A 24,263-nucleotide genomic window follows, 5' to 3' on the forward strand; every position below is an offset into this window, starting at 1 on the left:
TCCTAGTATACAACAATAACGATTATAAATTCACAAGTATGATTTTTTTAAATACTAAGCCTACCAGTTGGCTTTGCTGTGCCCATTATTCCTAGTAAACATTTTAGCTTTTAATTGATGTTCTGTTGCTTTGGGATACAAACATACAGATGGCAGGGTTTCCAACGTAATAGGTTATTCACTTACGCGAAATTACGTACAGTTACGCAAAATATTTTTCATTTCGTGTAATTTCACAGGATTACGCTTAATCAGCGAAGCTTCAAACGGCATGATTTCGCGTAATTTCTACAAGGTAATTTCGCGAAATTTTGTAATAATTACGCGGAATCAGCGAAACGACGTAACATAACGCAAGGCAGACAAACAAAGTATGTTTTAAGATGTAATGGAAATTTCTGAAGCATTTACTCTTATATTAATTTCTAACAATTTAATATATTGTATGTAGTGAGAGCCAAAAAACACAAGTTATGACTTTACATAGCCCGATGAACAAGAGACACAACAATTGTGCAGTGAAAACAGAAACATTTCACTTTAAAAGGTTCTAGTACAAAAGTTTTGCTTTTAGACCATTTCAAACAAGCTTAAAGGGACCGTTCACTTATTTGGGTAATTTCATGTTAAACTAAACAGCCTATTCGCAGGTTGATTAGTAATAGTCTTACTTTTCAAAGACAACTGTGGCCGGAGAAAAAGCCTTATTTTTCGTTCAGAATTTGAGCGGAAAGGGACGGTCCCTCTCTATAGACACTATTTGATGTCTTTTTTTCCGTAACAGCAGCCCAATAAAATTAAATTATCATACTTTAATGTCATTATTTGTTAAAAATGGTTAAATTTACCTTTGATTGGCTTCTAGCAATGCAAGCTAGAAGGTTGTTTGTGCAAAATGTTGGAAGAATAAGATGTGTCAGAGAACTCATACTTCTCAGAGCCTCTGGGAAATCAAGGATATGTTACAGTTAGAGAAAACATTATTAAAAGTAAATTGCATTATACCCTAAATAAGCCATGCATCGAAAGAATTCTTCAAATGTCGTATTCTTCACTTTCTGATAAAGGAATGTTGCAGATATTTAGTTTTTAATTAAATAATTATATGGAGCTCTTTAAAACTGTTCCCACATATTCATGGCTATTTATTTATTTTCGCAAATACTGAGATTTATGAATTTATGAAAAAAAATTATAAACCCATTGAAAAATTGTCAAGACAACATTTCATAAATGCTTTTGATGCATGCAGCTTATTTAAGGTTTAACTGTAACATGAACTGAATTGTAGAATTGCAAGATTTCCTTTTGATTCAGAAAAAATTCAAAACCAGAAAACTATGAAATAGGAAGACGACATTTATAATCAAGTTATAACTTTAAACAATCCAATGAGCTTGAGTCACAGTAATTGTGCAGTGTAAACAGACCCATTTTACTAGAGTATTGTTTAATAAGTTGCTAATAAAACTATTTGCTTTGCTACAAAGTCATCACTGAAGTATTGATATAATATTCTTTTATTGTTATTGTTATCACTGTAGAGAAAATCTCTGTAAACTAAAGATTGTTGAATTATACAGACCAAAATTCAAATACCGAACTCAACTTGTTAGTCCAGGCTTTAAACCTTCCCATTCAGAGGTATGAACTAGCTTCTAATTAAACGGTTTGAACTTATTCTATTTTTGTCTGGATAAAGATAAATCTGTTTTTTTGCCCAAGTTTCAAGGATTTGATAAACTTCAGCTAATTCATGAGTCCCTTGACCGCTTTGCAACAAATTTTTATGCTGAACCTCAGAAGAACCACAGGAACGTTCTTGGCTTGGTTTGGAAAAGTTGAGTGGGTTTCCACCACCTAGATTCAGCCAGCTTATAAAAAGTTTCATCCATTTTTAAGACAGGGTCGGCTGTAAAGAATCGCAACGCCTTGGTCTTGAATTTAACCCCTCTAACTACACATGCTTTTCTGTAGCCCTTAACCTGAACATTTTAGCGCCATAAAGCACTTGTTTCTAGCTTTGGTTTAAAAGAAGTAATTGGCAATATTCTCATAGAATTTTGCTTGAGAGCTTGCAATCTTTAAACCACAGTTCATGGAGCAGGTTTAGTTTCCAGGCAAAGCCGGGTTTCCGCAGTAGTTTACCTGTAATATTGCTGGGAGCTACAATACGGTAGTTTACCTATAATATTGCTGGGAGCTACAATACGGTAGTTTACCTATAATATTGCTGGGAGCTACAATACGGTAGTTTACCTATAATATTGCTGGAAGCTACAATACGGTAGTTTACCTATAATATTGCTGGGAGCGACAATCTCTGCACTATCAACCATTCTTGAATCCTAAATATAAAAGTTTGGAAAGAATAAAAAGAGAGAAAAGAAGTTGAACTATGCATAGATAGCTGAACTACATCTACAGGGAAATCTTACCACACATAGTGCAACAGTTTAATTCTCTTTACCTAGTTCAACTAATAATCAAATTCAAAACTCAGAGGACGAGTCTAAAGAATTTGAGCTGCGTCTAAAATTTTAGACGTGGCGTATTTGATTCCACATGAAATTGTAACTAGTGTTTCGAGATTTCAGCCGGTGCTCTATCGGAACCTGTTTTTGGCGGTTCAGTGGTGCGGTTAAATTCATCAAATTCGGTCTCAGGATTCATTTTTTAAAGCATGCTGCATGCTGCTGTAAAAAAAGTCATGCATCTAGCGGTTACGTTACCAAATTGTAATGGGAATTCAGGTGACTCCCCATTCAAAGAGGGTGTCCCACGTGATATCTTTGGTGTTCCAGGGTATGCCTGTATAGTTCAAGCATGTCTTGAAATCCCATCAGAAGTAGGGCTGGACATCATTCCTGTGGAATGATCGTTCTATCACAGGAATAAACGGAACGGAACAAACAATTTCATAAAAGTAGAAGCACGCCCAGCTCTACCCAGAAGGGACTGTAGACTCTAGACTAGTGTAGACCATATATCAAGAGATTGACCTCTAGTAAAGAGACATGTTCGATTCTCAACAGAACCCTTAAAAGCTTTGCCTGGCTAAAAAATTATAAGATATCCTTCCTTGTCGGAGTAGAAATTTAAGTATTTTCAATTTAACTTGCGCACTTATGTTTTAGAAATTACAATGTAAATTGTCAGAATAAAACAGTTCTTAAAACTTTTAATCAGATAATGGTTTGAAGGGTGTGTTCCTCTTTAAAAAAAAAGTTCACTTGAAACTACAAGAACTCTCCCTTTAACTCTTCATTTCCCATTATATAGATCCAGAGATACACAAAAAGGAATTGAGTCTTTGCCACAAACTCTGATTTTCTAATACTTATATCTTTGCAACCCAATGTCATAGAGCTTAGATAATTTAAACTATGAACTCTGTTGGATAAATTAATCTATGTTTAAAATATCAAAGGTTTACACTATCGGGTTGCAAAGATATGGTGATTATAAAATTTAAGTTTGTGGTGAAGACTCAATTCCTTTACCTTTCCGAACCCAAGGAGCAGAATCTCCAGAAAATGAAGTCCAGTGAACGATCTAAATTCAAAGTTAATTAAAACTGTATTTTTCATATGTTTATTGTAAAGGACCATGGCCTTTTTTTGCATAATTTTGCACATTTAATAAAGAACGCTGATTTTATAATTCTAATAATTTTGCAACATGATATTATTGAAAACGTCTTTTTATTTTTCACTTTGAATCCTGCTAGTTTAACACCAATTACTCACTTCATACTCCCCATATCTTTGCAACCAGATATTTCATAATTAATTGACTAATTGATCCAGCAGAATAAGCAGTTTGAAATATCAAAAGTCTACGTTATCAGGTTGAAATTTTAAGTGACCCTCCATGTAAAGGGTATATATGACCAATTCACAAGGGTACCCTGGGCACTTTTATCTCATCAATAATGTGGATGATATGATATTTTTGTTTTTTCTGACTTGACAATTTATCAATTTTATAGAGAAACCACATATTAAAATAAACAGTTCTTAAAAACAAAGACATGAATATCTATAGTTTATCTGATAAAGTGTTAAACCGTCGTAAATCTATTAATCAAATGAAATTGCGCGTACAGTCCCTTTAATGCAAGAAACCCACCTGAGTCTGCTGATTAGATGAGTGCGCAATACTTTAGGAATATTTGGTAGATCCAGGCGTCTTCAAAAACACAAATCTATGATTTCTATTCCCCCCTCCCTCTCATCCCTCTCCCTCTCATCCCTCTCCCTCTCATCCCTCTCCCTCTCATCCCTCTCCCTCTCCTCACTCTCTAATTAGAACAGATCATTTTTTCATTTCTCCTCTGAACGATCGTTATTTTTGTTCTGAACGACACCCTTAACTTAATGAAAAATTATATTTGTTCAAATAAATGATGCTTATCTCTAATGGTTAACTAACGCCACCCCATTCACAGAAAAAGACATTAAATTCCTTTTTAAAAAGATTTTTTAATCTCTATATCTTTGCAACCCAATGTCGTAGATTTTAGATAAAACAAGATGATGTATGTTGATCAAATAGTCCAAGCTTAAAAATTCATAGGTGTACACTATCAGGTTGCAAAGAAAAAGGGATTAGAAAATTTTAGTTTGTGCATGGAAAAGACTCAATTCCGTTGACATTTTATTCAAAACAACCATATATTTTCCATTTTTCTAAAAATACTAGATAAAAATAAGAAATCTATATTTGTCCCTGATTTGGGGGGATACAATCAAATCTACCATAGTCACTATGCAGTACAGTTCAGTTTTGTATCTAAAAAAAATCTGTAAAAAAAAGTTTAGAACAGAATTAAATCCAACTTCTTTATAACTTATTAAATACTGCTGTTATCGATTGACTTAATTTAAAATAGCGGGGTTTAAATTTTTTTAAGTCATTAAAATGGTTTGCAGGTTTTAAATAATATAAATCCATGCAAGTCAAGATATAAAATTATTTGAATACTATCAGTGAACCCAGCTTTGCTTGGAGTTTTCTCCATAAAAATAAACCTACTCAACTATGAAAATGTTGGAAACAAATCAATCAAGGGGTTCCTGAATTATGATCGGACAACCAAACTATTTAAAATATAGATACAAAAAAAGTTTTTAGTTGAATTCTAAATGTTGACTAACCTTCCTATTTCTGTGTTCATTGTATATTGTTTTCTTTTGTCTTCTGCCGCCTCGTTCACAGCTGATATTATCATCTGCACTACGTCCTCCTTTTCAGTAATAAAAATACTAAAATTAGGACCTAAATCAACCCTAGTATTGAACCTTTGTAGTAATTACATTCCTGTTCGTATAATTTAACATTAATGATTCTTAATTATGGTTTCTCCTTAAATGTGCATTGCTTATTATGCAGAAGAGCCAAGGAAGGATGTTTAGGCACTAACAATATAATATTGAGCATGCACACATTCTAACGTGAAACCTTAAAAGGACACTTCAGACGCTTTTTAGTCTTTAGATTTTCATATCTGCGAATCCAAAAATAATTAAGATATATGGTTCATTATATTCATTCGCGATATAGTAGCAAAAACTGCACAATATTTGTGTTGACAATAATAAATATTATCGTATGCTTAGCAATACATAGTTGTGTAGTTTAAAGTAATAAAAATCAAATTTTTAGTTTGATTTGGGCTCAAACTTTCCTAAAATTGAAGTACTAATACCTGTACATAAATTGAGACATGACTGAAGATATGTTCTCTACAAATAAGATTTAAAATTATTAAAATTAGAATATCGTGTTAGATTTTCTATAACTATACATTCAATAAAGAACCGATAAATCAAAATTTTTCTGATTTTTTTTGTTATTTTTCCTTTTTTTATGGCCCCTTAATTTTCTTAATTTTCTTTTACAATTTTCCTCTGCTAATCGGGTAATAATCTTTGAAGAGGATTTTCGTTGATTTTGTTAAAAAAATGTTGATACCATCTTAAAAAACTGTTTTATCAATTTTCTATACATAGTTCTAACTTGGTTAGTCTTTTAAATTCTAGTAACAATGTTATCGATTTAGACGATTTTTAATCTGCCCTTTCTTTTCATTTAATGTAAAAAAAATATGTGGATTTCTTCTTAGCATTGAAGGATTTCATACCCTGAGGTCGCAGATCGGTTCCATCGTAATCAAGTATATTTGACACGAACAAACAAACAGAAATGCAAGCCAAATATTTATGTTTGAGAATACATTTTTAAATCATTACATTCCTTAATTCTTGGATATGGAGCCAGAGAACTTCTTCCCGTTTCACAACCTGGACACACATTTTACAATGAAAATTCATTCTTCAAAAATTCAATGTAATGGGAGAGTGACCGGTTCATGCATTGTCATAATAAATGTAAGAAAAATTATACTAATTTGTTGTTCTGAAACAGGTTGAGAAAACAAAATTAACTTTTATCATCGAAAATAAGTAGTTTCATTTAATTATTGGTTTTTGTAACGTCTGTTTGCTCACAAATATTTTTCGTAGATTTCCAGGAAGTTTAATTGAAAAGACGACATTTGAAGAAATCAGCAAACATATTTTCAACAAACATCGAATTCAATATAGTGAATATAAAGAAATAATTAATTCTACTTTTGATTTCCTTTCAAATTTCAATTGAGAATTAAGTTCCTAAACAACAATTGAACAAACTAGTTTACTGTAGAATTATAATTAGAATTTGTTATCGCAAAAAAAACGATAGGGGGTCAAATTGACCCCTCCCCCCGGGGCAAATAGGGTTAAAATGAGGAAAGGAGATTTGATTTTGATGAGATGGGTTTATAAAGTTACAAAAGATATCATAATGTTAGAAACTATGAGAAAGAATAAGAAAAAAATAATAAAAAATAATTTAGTGGGCCGGAACTTCAAATAATTGAATTGAGTTCCTTAACCCTATAAAGGCTGGGGGGTTTTTAATCTATGTATAGCCGGAAGGGAGGGGGGGCGTTTGGCACCCCAACTCCTAGAAATAGACCTTAGAGAATAGGTATAGGGTTGAAATGCATGTTGATAGCCCAATTTGTCATGGCCAGCTCAAAGAAGAATAAAATAGACCGAAAATTTTATTAGTTTAGGTGCTAGGGAGGGTGGAAAAAAATGCTGAAAAAGGGTTAAAAAAAGGAGAAAAAAACAAATATCAAAGTGTGACACATGTTCTTCCTGCATTTTGCAAGGGCTTTTCGAAAATATAGTTTTAAGATCTGTAGCTTTAGTCACAAAAAAGTTGTGGGCTATTTTAGAGTTTTTTTTACAGACTTTACTTTTTTCCGCCCTGTACCGTTTCCCATAAATTAAAAAAAATATTTTTTTTACAAAAAAACCTTTAAAGTATTATTCATTAAAAGTCAAAAAGTTTCACGGTGATAGTGTCAAAAATAATAGTGCTAGGGCAAAAAAAAACTAGAGGAAGGCCTGTTTAGGGATAATCAATTGGAATTTAAGTTACAGACTTTACTTTTTTCCGCCCTGTACCGTTTCCCATACCCTAAAAAAAATATTTTTTTTACAAAAAAACCTTTAAAGTATTATTCATTAAAAGTCAAAAAGTTTCACGGTGATAGTGTCAATAATGTCAATAATGGGGGGAGGCGCCAAACGCCCCCCCCCCACCTTAGCCCCCACGTTAGCATTAGGGTTAAATTTGATTATAGGATTTAAATCTTTAAAAGTAATGTAGATGTAATTTCAGCCTATCCTTCATTTCAAGAGTGAAATGTCGTCTCATTTACGCCTTTGTCTGATCCTCAACGTCAAAGAAAACTGTACTTTTCTTAAACTCGTCAGGCAGGCAAACGAGGAAGATTTATGAACAGTCCCTTTTAGTTTCTACCTGTTCAAATTTAGTTCCAGAATACATGTTGCTCACGACCCAACAGTGATCTGTTAAATATCTGAACAAAAATGTTCTGGTTTAGAATTATACATCTATATAATTAGAAAACTCTGAAATAGGAAGACGACTTTTAGAATCAAGTTATAGCTTTAAAACGTCCAATGAGGATGAAACACAGCAATTGTGCAGTGTAAACGGACCCACTTCGCTAAACTAGTGAGTTGATAAGTGTCTAGTAAAACCATAGATAAATAAATAAACATGGATAGCTTTTGTTCGCAAAATCACCAAGAATTGTACAGTCCGCGAACTCATACAATTCTAGGGGTCAAAGTGTACTTTAATGATAAGCGGGGTGGTTTGGTGTCTTTGGTGTTTTAATGGATTTCATAATTATTATACCACTTAGGAGTGAATTTTATTTTGAGAATATCAAATTATCAAATTATCATGACGAGAACTGAAGAAGGACATGAGAAGGACTAAACTGACTTAAATTTCTCTATACAGAACTCATGTACGCCACAAGTACTCAATGACATAAGAACAGCCAATGTTCACAACCGACCTAGTTAATCTATATAATACGAGTATCTTTAAAACATCTCTGTACATTTATATCTTTCAAGATAAAAAATGTCGTCTTATGCGCAATCTATCTTTATCTATGAGTAAAACTATTTACTTTGTAACAACATCAAATACGATTAAGCATGGATATAATATAATATCGTCTTCATGTTTAAAATATATTGTTATTAAATAAATTAATAATAATTTAATAGTTAACCTTTGGAAGCTGAGCAACGCTAACTTTTCTAGAGACAAAACCGGTTTTCTTTTAAACAGATAAAGCATATTTTCTTTAGCAATCTGAAAAAATGTATAGCTCATCGTCGAAAAATGCTAACAATCCACCACTAGTTCATATTAAATATAATGCAAACAAAAATATATCACTTTTCATTTCCTTTCGTTTCCTTTTCCTGTCATTTCTATTTTTTCTATTTTTTTTTAAATTGGTTGGAAATATTCTCATTATTTCTTTATTTTTGGAGGTTTTTAAATATTTTCTCTTGAAACACCTAATTTTGTATGTTTTTGTTATATTTCATAAATAAATAATGACTTTATACTTACACTTACTAAACTTCAACTCTGGTCTTTAATCCTATATCTGTGAAGAAGACAACATTTGAGAAGAATTAAAGTCGTTTGTTGAAAACCTATGTGTAAATTGAATTATAGTTCTAATCTAATATCTGAACCAATTTTATGTGTTCGACAAATAAATCATAATAATAACTCAATGTGGAAGACCTTAAATATTTCAATAGATCAAATAATCTAAGTTTGAAATATCAAAGATGTACACCATTTGGTTGCAGAGATAAAGGGATTATAAATTTCCAATTTGTGACAAAGACTCAATTCTAAAAACACTCTTTACATAGGCGGTTAATATATATATATACGAATGTCTTGTTTTATTATATAGATTTAAGAGAATGTATTCACACTGTTATACTTAATATACTTTGTATACTAAACAATAGACTTGGGCATCTGCCAAGTTCAAAGATAGTCAAATACACAGACTACACAGACTGCTTATCTCCTTTCACAGGGTGGGCTACATAGGCCTAAGTTGACCCGGCACGACATGCTACGTTTTTACGATAGGTTTTTAGAGTGCCATCTCACGGCCACTTGTTGAACATAATACCCATTCAGGGTTAAGTTTTACATCTTTTAAAGAAATTTAGTCCAATTTTAAACATAAAACATAACATTTATGAATTCAGTCTTTTATTTGAAGATTTAGATGATAATCGATCTCTGTAACTCTCTTATCTCTGATTAGGAATTTATCCGAATAGTGTGTATGCTCTGTACACTTGTATATGACATCATTGGATGCAGTTTTAGTCCAAAGATGTTCCAATAGTATGAAGATATTGCATTAGGAATTTATCCGAATAGTGTGTACGCTCCGTACAGTTGCATATGACGTCATTGGATGCAGTATTGATTTTGAATTCAAACAATCAACATTAAAACTCTATTTATTAAACAAATTAACCATTTAAAGGTGATAAAAACGATCGGAAATTAGCGACACGGTTATTAACTTCTTAGTTCTCATTTGAATGAAAAATACAAAATATTTTAAAATCAAAATTTATAAATGTCATTAAAATATAGTTTTCTATTGGTTATAAGCAAAATTCAAGGCCCGTATAGTGAGCAAGGCCCCAAAAAAGCATGGTTTGAAGGAGGCAAAAAATTGCAAACCAAACATTGCAATCTCATTTAAGATAATCCACAAAGATATAAAAGTTATGCGTTTCTAATAAAAGTTTTTGGTGAGATACATGCTCTAAAAGTCCTAAATCTTTTTAAACTATAGAAAAGACGATATTCTGTGGCTTCTTAATTAAACCAATTGAGGCGTCTGGCTTTGCATATAAATCCTAATGCTTACTCTGTACTAGAGATGTCAACGTTTTGATTTTTCTAGATTTTAGCTTTTGTTACGATAGTGTTCATCAAAAGTATTAACGTTTGAAACGTTACGTTGCACATTATGAAAATTTTTGGCTTATAGTAACGTTACGTAATGAATTTTCTGCACTTGAATACCTTATACAACGTTAAGCTTTAGTAAATGTTGTGGAAAAACAGTAAGATCCGTTACGCTTTTGCATTTCCCGTTTTAAAAAACTTTCCCAACGTTGCGTTAAAGCTTATGTAATGAAATCACAATTTTTTAACGTTCTACTTTCATGCAAGGTAAATATTTACAGAAACAACGTTAGGTATGAGCTCCTATAACGTTAACGTTTAACGTTCACGTTATATAGAATATATCCAAACATTACACATTATTGTAACGTAACGTACAAAAACGTACATTTTACGTTACGTTACACTATCGTTGACATCTCTACTCTGTACTAACAAGCTCTATGGCAAAGTTTAAATCAGACGCAAATTAACAGATATAGGCGTTTGGGTACAATCATTGTCGAATATATCAATACAATGAAGACAACTTTCTATTTTAATTTTGATTTTCTGAAGCATTTAGACAGCAGAGACGCATAACTACGGAAACAGCAGAGACGCATAACTACGGAAACAGCAGAGACACATAACTATGGAAACAAAGAGAATTAAGTTGCCAATTAACAGTTTCTCTTTGTTTACAATAAACTTTGAAAAAAAAACATAATTTATGGAAAACAGCAATGTAAAGAGGAAAAACGCCAAATACACATTATTAGGCTTAAAAGCATATAAGTTTTTTTTGAAGAATATTTTTGAAAAAAGTTCTTAAAAATGTCATGGATTTTTTTAAGACACTTTGTTTTGTATAAAAACACAGTTTATTTTTGATAGACATTATTTAATACAATTTAATATAAACGTTATTTTTAATGTTTCCCGAAGCATTCTATAAAATATGGTTCAGTTTATTATGTTTCGTGGAGGCGTGTAGAGACTCTAAACCAAAACTGTAATTACAGCTGGGTAAATAAACATTTTAGGGAGAAAAAATATTGAACTTTACATTCCCCCCCCCCCCCTGAAAAGAGATACAGTGGTTGGTTTTTATATCAATACAATTTTACAAACTTACAATTTAATTACAAGTTTACAAGTAAACAAAGAAAAGCTGTTAATTAACAGCTTATTTTTGTTTCCATGTTTATGTGTCTTGGTATAACATTAAAACTTGAAATCTTGGTATAACATCAAAACTTGAAATCTTGGTATAACATCAAAACTTAAAATCTTGGTATAACATCAAAACTTGAAATCAAAAGTCTTCTTCGACATTAATATCCCTGGAAGGGTCTAGTTAATTTGGTGTCCTGTCCTGTTTTGCCTGGTATAATCTGTAAATATGTGTACAGCTTACACTAGCTGGTTAGATGTCTGCCCGGTTTTTGAATTATATCGGACCGGCCGTGCTTCATTATATTGATAAATACGACGACAAATAATAATATTTTATTGGAATAATGTATTTAGATTTGATTTATGTATTCATTTGCAATCTATCTATATATATACTTTGCTTGTCTGTCTGTTTGTTTGTATCAAATAAACGTCAACACGGCTGAACCGATCAGGCCCACATTTTGTGTGGGACTTTACATGACCCCAGGGAAGGTTTATGGATGATCGAGATTTAAAAAATTAGCCTACAACAACAGTTGATTTTCATTAAATTTTTAAAAGCCACAAAATATTGTTATAAAAATCCAAAAACTTTTTTTGTTATCGTTTTTTTCAGATAAAAATGAAATGAAGAAATTGGATAAAAAGACAGAGCAATTTCTACTTAGGAATTTATGTACAAGAATTGAAGAAATACAAAAATTCTTTATTTTTATTTATTTTCTTTGTATGCAGGGTCACCAATGTAGAACAAAACTTAAAAGAAATGAATTTTTGTTGCTGAAATTCATGATTTCCTTTTTCTTCCTGCTTTTTTGTCATCATACATTGACTTTGAAATTCATGATTTCCTTTTTCTTCCTGCTTTTCTTCATCATACATTGACTTTGAAATTCATCATTTCCTTTTTCTTCCTGCTTTTCTTCATCATACATTGACTTTGAAATTCATGATTTCCTTTTTCTTTCTGCTTTTTTATCATACATTGACTTTGAAATTCATGATTTCCTAGCATGACGACAGAATATCACTATTTCTGGCATTTCCAAAATGTGGTGTTTTTTTTCAAAAGTACAGAAGTCACAGGAGATATAAAGAATTTTGTTCAGATTTAGACAATCTCCGGTATTATTGACAGTGCAAAAATGCCATGACTAAAATTTCGGGTTAAGAATCATGTTAGGAACCATGTTTAAGAACAAATGCCGCAATTTATTCCAAATATACAAGACTATCTTAATGTCGTCTTTCTATTAGTAACATTCGTAGGACACACTGTAGTATCATGGTTTGTACCTAATCCTTTTTTTCTAAAGCAAGACACAGTTTAATGTGGAAGAAATACAAGACTGGTTTACAACATTTAGTCAGGTTAAACATAAGTATTAGTCAGGTTAAATATAAGAATTATTCAGGTTAAATATAAGAATTAGTCAGGTTAAACATAAGAATTGGTCAGGTTAAACATGAGAATTAGTCATGTTAAACATAATAATTAGTCAGGTTAAGCATAAGAATTAGTCAGGTTGAATATAAGAATTAGTCAGGTTAAATATAAGAATTAGTCATGTTAAATATAAGAATTAGTCAGGTTAAACATAAGAATTAGTCAGGTTAAACATAAGAATTAGTCAGGTTAAATATAAGAATTATTCAGGTTAAACATAAGAATTATTCAGGTTAAACATAAGAATTAGTCAGGTTAAACATAAGAATTAGTCATGGTAAATATAAGAATTAGTCAAGTTAAATATAAGAATTAGTCAGGTTAAACATATGAATTAGTCAGGTTAAATATAAAAATTAGTCATGTTAAATATAAGAATTAGTCATGTTAAATATAAGAATTAGTAAGGTTAAACATTAGAATTAGTCAGGTTAAACATAAGAATTAGTCAGGTTAAACATNTGGGTCAAATGGCCTTTTTTTAAAAGCCCTTGACCCAGCGAATTCAAGAATGCAAAAACATTTGCAACATTTTTAAAACCTAAATGTGCATCCAATAAAAAATGAAAATGTGCCAATTTCCCTTGAAAAGCGTATGTGTAAAATTTCCTTGCAAAAAATGTGCAATCTGCTTACTTTTGTTAAAGGCTTTCCAAATAGCTATAAAAAATTGAAATCCAATGACTGGAAGTAGGTCTAAATATAGATTTAGTCTGGTATTGGTAAAATAAGGCATTTAGGCAGTTTGCCTGAGGACTCAGGCAGTAGTTATTAAAGCCAAGATTTTAGTCTTAGGTGAGGGGGCTGTGTTAGTTAGAAAAGCCAGAAAATTTGAGCTTCATCCCTCCCCCCCCCTCCCAGGCTAAATAGGGTTAACACAAAATTAGCCAGGTTAATCATAATATTGTTATTTAAAGTTGGTTTATAATTGCTCCATTTTGTAATTTCCTGCCATAAATAATTACATTTGGGATAAACAACTTTAAACATTGAATTGTACTTTTTCAAGGCAAAACACTAGGGTGCAATCATATTTTTAAGGAGGGGGGGGGGGAGTTTGGTTTTCTCATACATCTTTCTATGGATATATTGCCCTTTAGCGTATAGAGAAAAATGTTATTTATTAATATGCAATAGCTAAATTTATTATGGGCTTCTCATTTATGAACAACGGGACCCTTGATGGACGAACGAATTGGAAAATTAAGACTTCAGAAAAACAAAAAAAGAGATTGTTTTTTAAAAACGAAAAAAATATTGAAAGTTTCCAAAATGGTCATGAACGATTTCGCTTATTTTTTATAGAACCAAAAGATTTTTTAAAAAAATATTTATTTTACTAATCGAACGATTTTATTTAACGAACAATTTTACAAAACGATCGTTCTGTGAGAAAACGAGCTAAATAGATGGAAAATGAACAATAATTTTGAGAACCAAACCTTGAAAGAGCTTTGTGTTTTTGTGGGTTCTATGCAAAAGTGACTTACACATTAATTGCTGAAAGAAATAATGGAGAAATTATTAGAAATAAACCCTTCCCTCATGGAGGGTCAATTAAAATTATGCTTTTTGACTATTAAAGGGAATGACCGAGAATGTATCAAGGTTGAACTGAGTATGCAGTATTGTAGAAAAATTTTTTCCGATTCATCTGAGACATATAAAACGTTTCCACGATATTAAATTACTGAGTTTGAGAGCAAAGTCGACGTTCAAAATCATCCATTTGGATAGTTTTACATTTTCAGAATTTTATTTTTTAATTATTAAGATCCGACGACAAGTAATATAGGAAAAATTCTAAAGTAAACTAATTAAATGTTTAGGAACATCTTTCTCAAAAGATATTTGTCAATAAATCAATGTTAGAATCAATTATTTCGTTTTCATCATTATGGTGAATTTCTTATTTTCTATGAATTTGTTTGCAGATTTTTCATTAAAAATTCAAGAAAATCTGCAGAAAATCTTTGTTAATAAAGAGAGATTATAGAACTAATAATTGAATAAGTGTACTTATTTTCGATAATACCAGGTAATTTTTATTTTCTCAACTTGTTAATATACAACCAAAAAGTTTACTTGTAGAATTTGGCTCAAATTTTTTGTCGTCGCTTTTTAATAATTTAAAAAAGCAATTCATGGTTTTGAAACTCAGTAATTATACATCGTGGAAACGTGTTATATGTCTCAAATGGATCCTAAATTATTTGTCCACAAAAAACTACATATTCAGTTCAACCACCATACATTGCCGGTCACTCCCTTTTAGGGCTAAGTGCATTTTGTGCCATTTGTCGAAATTAATTTATTTTGACGATAAAATAAATCATACTTTTCATTTTGACTGAGAATTAATTTTCTTTTTATTGTAAAATTGTTTTACATTAATAATAATAATATTCCCCTCTTTGGGAATTAGTTTCTTTAGTTAATAATATAATATATTAAGAAACTTCAGCATTGGTGAAATATTAACATTTTTTCATCATGCAATCTTAAATATATTTTAAAAAAGGGTTACCCAAAAAAGAAAAAATCTTGAAAGACAAACTCTTGAAAGACAAACTTCTGAAAGTCAAGCACTTAAAGAAAAACTCTTGAAAGACAAACTTTTGAAAGATATACTCTTGAAAGACAAACTCTTGAAAGACAAACTCTTGAAAGACAAACTCTTGGAAGACAAACTATTAAAAGACAAAATCTTAAAAGAAAAACTCTTGAAAGACAATCTTTTGAAAGACTTACTCTTGAAAGACAACCTCTTAAAAGACAAACGCTTGAAAGAAAACTCCTGAAAGACAAACACTTAAAGAAAAACTCTTGAATGTCAAACTTTTGAAAGACATACTCTTGAAAGACAAACTCTTGAAAAACAAACTCTTGAAAGACAAACTCTTGAAAGTCAAACTCTTGAATGACAAACTCACATAAAATGACTATTCTTTAAATCAGAGAAAGTTTAAATTTATAACTTAGTATGAATTAGTATGGTATTGGCAAAATAAGAAATCTAGACACAATGCTTGAGGACTCTGGCATTTTTTGTTAAAGCATACCGCCTGTAGAAAGGTGCTTGTGTTAATTAGAACAAATATTTATTTGGTAGGAAAGGGGTGAAAGGGACTGTAAAGGAAAAATGAAAGGGGGTATAGGCTGAAAACTAATCTTTTTAGCTCTTGATCCCGACCCATGAAAGTTTTATCTGATGTTCCTGTCTCGAGAAATTGATTTAAAACTGTGTTGCAATTATATGAAAGTTCATATATGTAAAATTTAGAAAATCTTAAACTTAAATCACGTGACCAGAACTATCACCAATGGCAGAGCAGTATACTGATCACGTGTCTTCACCTGTATCACATGACCACTTTACAGCACTGCCATTGGTGGAACTTCTGGTAAAGCAATACGGACGTATAAAGAATATTTTGAATTAAATCTATAAAAAATATAAATAACAAATATAAAATTAGAATTGGAGTAAACCTATGTTACAGTAAGCTTTCTCTGGGATATCATAGTTTTCAGATTGGTTGCATATTTGCTGAATTTGATCTATTTAAACCCTCTACTTTTACACAAAATTGAATATATATTAATTTTCATATAAATTTGACACAGTTGTTTATCAATTTCTCGAGATAGGAACATCAGATTTAACTTTCATGGGTCGCGATCGAGAGCTAAAGCTTTCAGTCTATACCCCCTTTCATTTTTCCTATTCAGTCCCTTTAAATTTATTTAATTTAGGAATGTCCAAACGGTTTATTACTCAGAGATAAGGTAATTTAATTATATTATAAATAATATTTCCTTCTTATATCAATTTTATTATAAATAATATTTCCTTCTTATATCAATTATATTATAAATAATATTTCCTTCTTATATCAATTATATTATAAATAATATTTCCTTCTTATATTTCCTTCTTATATCAATTATATTATAAATAATATTTCCTTCTTATATCAATTATATTATAAATAATATTTCCTTCTTATATCAATTTGTTTTACAAGTTGTAATACTGTTTTTATTAACTCTGAAAATAAACAATATATTTTACAATAAAGGGATAAAACACTCGACACAGCATCTTAATTTCTATTACCTATATTTATTGGTGTTAGGTACTGTCCCTAAGGCATTTTCTTAAAGGTGACTTCCCAAGTGACAATTTCCCAGGTGACAACTTCTCAAATGCGCAATTTACCAAGCGCTGCGGCTAGGACAGACTTGGGAAGTTGCCGCTTGGGAAATTGCATATTTGGGAAGTTACCATTTGGGAAAATACCTTAGGGAAAGTACCTAACATCCTAAACTTACGGTGTTAATTTTTTATATTTTGATCCAGTTTGTGTGACCAGTGTTTAGTTTGTAATGTTTAATATTTTATTCGTATTATATTTATACAGCTTTAAATGTCAATGTATTAAATGTTTTGTCAAAAAATATATCATGAATTAATTCTGAAATTGTAGAAAAAATTATCATTACGCATTTTATTCATACAAGTATACGCAATTGTATACGCAAGTGGTTCATTACAAGTATACATGTAAGTAAACATTTAAGAAGCAAAATAAAAAAGATAACAATTTTTAATAAAATAATTAAAGCTTACACCATGTACACTCTACTTTTGTAATCCCTGTATCTTTATCTGTACCTGGTGGTGTAAAGTTTGCGTTATTGGGTGTAAACTTTGCGACCTGATGGTGTAAAGTTTGCGATATTAACTGTAAAGTTTGCGACCTGATGGTGTAAAGTTTGAGATATTAGCTGTAAAGTTTGCGACCTGATGGTGTAAAATTTGCGACCTGATGGTGTAAAGTTTGCGACCTGATGGTGTAAAGTGTGCAACATTAGCTGCAAAGTTTGCGACCTGATGGTGTAAAGTTTGCGACCTGATGGTGTAAAGTTTGCGACCTGATGGTGTAAAGTTTGCGACCTGATGGTGTAAAGTTTGCGACCTGATGGTGTAAAGTGTGCAACATTAAAGTTTGCGACCTGATGGTGTAAAGTTTGCGACCTGATGGTGTAAAGTTTGCGACCTGATGGTGTAAAGTTTGCAACCAGGTGTAAAATTTGCGACATTAGATGTAAATATTTAAGGATTGGACTTCCTAAACTTTGAGGCGATAAATCAGATTTTGAAATTATATATTCTTAACATATTTTCAGAAAGTTTTTTTCTATTTTCAACGAATTATAAAAATTATCTAGGTGGACGAGCTGTTTAAAGAAATGAATATTGGAGGGCAGGACCTGGACCAGTTCCTTCAAGATGTTTTCAAACTTTTTGACAGGTTTACATCACCCCCCTTNCCCTCCTTTCAAGCCACAGATTAAACGAAACATGACAGAAGAAAGACGACTTAAACGTCGTCTTTGATTTTGATGTAGTTGGCAGTTTTTCTTTGTTAGCCTGATTTTTAAATACTTTAGAAAATAAATGATGATCCTGACATTTCGAAATGTACTCTACTTTTTTTGCTTTTCATATTTCCCGAGATATGAAGAATTTCGTTCGTTAATATCTCCTGTAATATTGACAGCACAAAATCGGCAGACCACATTTTGGAAATGGCAAGACTATGAAAATTATGTAATTTTTGTTTAAAAAATCATACATGTTAATGTTAATGTAGGTTGACGATTGAATGTCACAAGTAAATCAAAAACTACTTTTAAGTCTCATTTTGCTATATAATATCAAAATTCCTGGGACACCTTGTATCATAATTAATAATCAGTAATTGTATCCTCTTATTTTTCTTCAATATTCGCGCTCAATTATTATTGACAATAAAACTTAAAATATTTTATCAACAGAGTTAGCCCAAAGAAATAGTTAAAAGTGTCGTCTCTTGTACAAAGTTATAATTTTTATAATTTTTTAGTTTTTGGTGTGTCTTGATACCTTTTAGATCCAAAAAATAATCCACAAAACTATTTTGTGTCTAAGTCAAGAGCAATGACTTTGTTTACACTTTTTTATTCAACTTTTTCCAATAATTACGTTAAACGTGAGATGAAAAATAGAAGTTCTTTGTATGCTGACCACAGAGTGAATATGTAAATAGAGAGGAATTAACCTTCATAGAAGTGTAAAAACTGACCATTTTCTTGTATTGTCTCAGTGTATTTCGCACAATCATTTTCATTCTTAGGAATTAACATTACTTGAGTTTGTTTAAATTCCTCCACTGGAAACACTTTTTTGAAAACAAAATATCTAGATTAATATTATCATGAATTTAAAAGTTATTCGAAAAAACTCACGAAAATTATATTCTGTAAAAGTCAAGAGAAACATGTTTAAGCAATTTTATCATTATTTTTTTTTTACTTGAAAGCACATGTACACAGCAAACAGAAATAGAGATGAAACTCTGATGCAACTCTTGCAAAAAAAAGAATCTTTCTTGTATATATATTTTATAAATATCAAACTATAGTATATAAATTAAAATAATTATATTTAGAGAATGTGTTGGAGGGTTGACCTTTGTCCAGTTCATGCTTGCTTCTGATTTAATGGTAAACATCACCACTTACACAGTTCAGCTCTACTTGCAGATTAAACAGTTTTAAAAGACAGCAATGTAAATTTGAACATTTTTTACTCTAGACCAAAACAGGATTGAACTCAAATTAAAGAAACCAATTAGTCCAGATTGCCCATGGGTAGGGCTGGGCAAAGGTCCGTTAACGAAATGGGGGTTTTTGAAAATTAAGGAAAGAGTCCGTTAACAAAAGTAAAAAATTATTAATTTTTTAATTGTTAACGAAATGGATGATCCGTTTTAGAGAAAAAAATAACAGTTGAAACTTTAACTGAAAAGCTAAAAACGGTAAATTTCGTTATTTTCTTATTAAAATTGCATGTCATTTAAAAAAAATTAAATAAAATTTTGTTCACCATTAATGCTGTTAAAACACCGTTAATTTTGTAATAACGGTACTATTAACGGCTAGAGCCGTTAAGCATTGTTGAAAATTTTCTGTTAACGCTGTTTATAAAATTGAGATCGTTAACTATCTATAATTAAAAAAAATGGAAAAAGCCGTTAACGGAACAAACATTTCATTATTTCCTTTGAAACTAACGGCTAACTAAAATTTTTGTTTTTTAACGGTTGGAACTAGCCGTTAACAAAACGAATAGAAAAAGTTGGAACATGCCCAGCCCTAGCCATGGGGATATTTAAAAAATCACTAACAGCGCCAACTATTAACAATTATTTCATGTATTATAAAATGTAAACAAATCCACTGAGCGGAATTATAAACAATATTTACAAACATATCAATATGTAATAATTCGTTCTCTACAAAGAAATAGTGAAAGCCGCAAGTATATTTATAACATATCCACTATTTTTTTCTTGACTGGTAATGTTTGTGTTTTGTCTGTACGAGTCCAAAAAGTTGTGCTGACAAAAATTCCCTTGCAATCTCCCCCTCAGCCCTCTCCCATATTTTATAAAACTATTTACTTTCAGGGAAGACGACCTGTGGAGGCGAGAATCCGTTGGAATTTTCATTTATTTGATTCCGATGGATCAGGTACAGGTCTAAATAGAACTAAGGCAGTGGCCAATCTGTGTTCTAGCCACGGCGCTCGGCCCCCTAGCCTGTCCTAGCCGCAGCACGAGACCCAGAAAGTGTTTAAACCTAACCTTACCCTAAATATATACTAATTTCTCTCTTCTTATAATTCATTGCGGCATTCGCGAGTAACAGAGCTTGGCCGCTACTGCAAGGCATGTGCGCAATGTGCATCATTTTAAAGGTCCATATATATATATATATACATTTAAGGTTTTTTACTTTTAGAATGCTTGGCAAGAATATTAGATACTTCAGTATTGCTATAATGTTGTCTTCCCATTCCATTGTTTTATGGTTATTACTGTATTACAAAATTGTATATCTTGATAAGTTTGCGTTTTCAAAATGATAATACTAATATCTTTGAAATCATTTTGGTTAATAGCTTTTTTACATAAGTTTAAAGTTTTGTATTTTATATTGGACTATCTCCAAGCTTTAGCACCAAAATACGCACAAAATACTCAGAAAAAACTTGTATTTTTTGCATGCAAATTTTTTATATAAGCCTTATACAATTTCTTTAAATGATTCATTATTTTAAATTTTCTAATTAGTCCTGAAAATCTCATTTGTAAGCTGTAAAAGAAGCAACCTTATAAAGAAAAATTAGAAAGCCACCTCCTATTCTTATTTTGCCTCTTAAAAGCTACAACTTTGAATGTTTGAAAACGGAACACGATGCTCTTCCCTCCATGCTGCTAGAAGTTATCATATCATTGTTTTCGACCTGACTTGAGGACTTAGGAAAGCTCATCAATTGAACTGTTTTTCATGGGTTCCATAAAGTTCCATCCAACACGATTCCAAATGTGGATTGACCAGGGAGTTAGGAATAGAAGGGAGATATAACTGACACAGCCCGCCCTACCATATGATTATACATGCTTTGCAGACGGGTACTCCATTTGTATATAAAATATTCAGAATAGGTTATTATTTACGCAGTAAATGTACATCAGAGAAATATATCTAATTCAAATGAAGTACCCGTCTGCAAAGCATGTATAATCATATGGTAGGGCGAACCGCGTCAGTTATATCTCCCCTGTATTCCTTACTCCCTGGGATTGACTGCAGATATAATTGGGGCAGAAGTTAATCATGTTGTTGTTGTTGTAAACAATTACAAGTATGATGTCAAGTTGTAAAAAAAAACCTCCATACTGCAGGGTGTATACTGCAAGGGTGTGTTTATTTTTCTGTATATAATAATTTATCTCTTATATTAAATACTAATATTCACATCTTTTAACATCCCAAATGTAATGTAGTACACATTTCTGAAGTCTAGTAAGTGTACACAAAAAAACTTTCCAAGTTCCATATGACACAGAAAGTGTATTTGCATGCCCCTAACTGTACTTTCAACCTCAATCCCATATGTAATCAGAAATGGAATTATATAGACCCAAGGAACTAATGCAAGGAAAGTTAATTGCGGTCGCATATACTCTGCGTACATATTGAAACCAGTTCTCTCTGGGCGAACTTTGTAAACAAGATGCATGCATCAGTGTTCGTTTAGTATCCGAGGAGGTTAAAAGCATTTAATTTTGATAATTTTGAAAATTCACATAATAGTTTCCTATGACCAGAATATTTCATTACACTGCAGTACAAAAAATGCGTACACCTCTTAAATAACTATCCTTGCATTAGTACCTTGTATTGACCCCTGTTTTTCTTTTCTAGGCAGTATAGATTCAGGAGAAATTATCGACCTTCTTTTAGCTTTGATGACGTCAACAGGCAGAAAAACATCAAGGTTAACAAAATATTTAAAAATGTTAAATGTTAAAATTACAACGGAAATCAGTGCGTTTTAAAGGTTGGAAGTTTTCACGCATAAATTGATAAAAATGTTGCAAAATTCTTCTTAAAGGCTATATAGTGCTTTATAGTTCTAATATGTACATGCCTTGTGCTACAAAAAAAACATAAGTAAAATAGAGTCGTAACATCAAAGCCACAGGCTTTGCGACACTACAAAGTTGATGCAACATTTCATAACAGGCTGAATCTATGTGAAATATACTAAGTTGCTGAAATATTTTTAACCTTATACATCTTGGATTTTTATACCTTTTGCTATTTAATCTAGCAGAGGCCGAAATTAAAGAAACTTCGTTGCTGGACCGCCAAAAACCGGTTTCAATTTAGCGCCGGGTAACATCTAAAAACACTGAATACAATTTTAATTGGAACCAGCTATGTTTGAAATGAGTCTCAAATTTAAGACTCAGCATAATTTCTTTAAATTCGGCCTCAGAATTTATATTCAACATCAAGTTGCACAAATATAAGGTATGGAAAATAGAATTTGATGCAGTGTTCCTTTCTATATTTCTAGGTTTGACGTAATACAGAAGTCGGATGAACTATTTGGAGGTCTTAAACAAACAGAATTTTCACAGGTCACAGACTTAGGGCTGGGATTGTTCTTATTTTTTTTATTCGTTTGTTCCTCGTTCTAGAACAAAGGTCTTACTTACAGACAGAAATTAGGCATGACCAGTATACTACACTGCCATTGGCTGGAGTTATGGTGACGTAATACAGGCTATACGGACTATAAGAAATAATATTATTAATGATATCTATTAAAGATGCAATATAGAAATTAAAAAATTATAATAGGAGCAAACCTAAGATTCTCAGGCTCCTGTGGGATGTAATCGTCTTTAGATTGGTTGAATATTTGCTGTATATAATCTGTTTAAACCTACTATTTTTATACAAAATTGTATATATATGAATTTTCGTATAATTTTGACACAGTTTTCTCGAGAAAGGAATATCAGATAGATATCTTATATGTATCGTTCAAAGTCTGAGATTCTCAGGTTTCCTTCTATACTCCCTTTCATTTTTCCTTTACAGTCCTTTTAAGTTTAAATTTTGAATTATCAATGTGCAAAATTCTTATTGATATTGCGTGAGAACCAATAGACGTCGCTGCACTGGTGGACTGACCCTCTTTTTGAAAAGATGACCAAGTCCAATTCACAACTGTACCCTTGAAATCATTATCTGGCTAAAATATCAGAATATCAAATGCTAAATGATCAAAAATCTTTAAATGATCAAAGAATACCATACAATTTTACTATAAAGTTAATTTTAACATATTTTTATGATGAAACGTCAGTAAAATGCAAGATCTCTCTTTCACGCAATCTATTTTTGCTTATTTCTCTTCTATTTTCTACTCTGTTCTTCTATTTTCTTCTCTTCTCCTTTCTTCTCTTCTCTTTTCTTCTCTTCTCTTTTCTTCTCTCCTCTTTTCTTCTTTTTTTCTATTTTTTATTCTCTTCTCTTTTCTTCTCTCCTCTTTTCTTCTTTTTTTCTGTTTTTTCTTCTCTTTTCTTCTCTTCTCCTTTCTTCTCTTCTCTTTTCTTCTCTCCTCTTTTCTTTTTTTCTATTTTTCCTTCTCTTCTCTTTTCTTCCCTTTTCTTTTCTTCTCTTCTCTTTTCTTCCCTTTTCTTCTCTTCTCTACTCTTCTCTTCTCTTGTCTCTTTTCTTCTCTTTCCTTATCTCTTATCGAATCCTCTTTGTTTTCTCTTTGTTGTTGACATTTGACTGGTTTTGAGATGAAGAATGCAATACGATCCGTTGTTAT

At 31.3% G+C, this 24,263-nt stretch overlaps 2 protein-coding genes across 2 annotated transcripts; one reads left to right on the forward strand and one right to left on the reverse strand.

The window, feature by feature from the left end:
* Window positions 1–817: 817 nt before the first annotated feature.
* LOC111716749 (uncharacterized) lies at window positions 818–8,750 on the reverse strand. The gene is made up of 10 exons (XM_023492224.1): window positions 8,672–8,750; window positions 7,879–7,939; window positions 6,259–6,305; window positions 5,711–5,747; window positions 5,160–5,248; window positions 4,732–4,794; window positions 4,132–4,191; window positions 3,504–3,555; window positions 2,297–2,348; window positions 818–943 (listed from the first exon to the last, which is right to left on the reverse strand). Exons 1-10 carry the CDS (start codon window positions 8,737–8,739, stop codon window positions 822–824), a joined length of 651 nt encoding a protein of 216 aa, XP_023347992.1. The 5' UTR covers window positions 8,740–8,750; the 3' UTR covers window positions 818–821.
* A 3,438-nt stretch (window positions 8,751–12,188) lies between these two features.
* LOC111716748 (neuronal calcium sensor 2) lies at window positions 12,189–23,150 on the forward strand. The gene is made up of 8 exons (XM_023492223.1): window positions 12,189–12,236; window positions 12,885–12,939; window positions 16,772–16,804; window positions 18,251–18,333; window positions 19,513–19,567; window positions 20,533–20,596; window positions 22,337–22,409; window positions 22,995–23,150. Exons 1-8 carry the CDS (start codon window positions 12,196–12,198, stop codon window positions 23,116–23,118), a joined length of 528 nt encoding a protein of 175 aa, XP_023347991.1. The 5' UTR covers window positions 12,189–12,195; the 3' UTR covers window positions 23,119–23,150.
* Window positions 23,151–24,263: the final 1,113 nt, after the last annotated feature.

The sequence above is a fragment of the Eurytemora carolleeae genome, unplaced genomic scaffold, assembly GCF_000591075.1.
Source record: "Eurytemora carolleeae unplaced genomic scaffold, Eaff_2.0 scaffold2185, whole genome shotgun sequence".
NCBI classification, from domain to species: Eukaryota; Metazoa; Arthropoda; class Copepoda; order Calanoida; family Temoridae; genus Eurytemora; species Eurytemora carolleeae.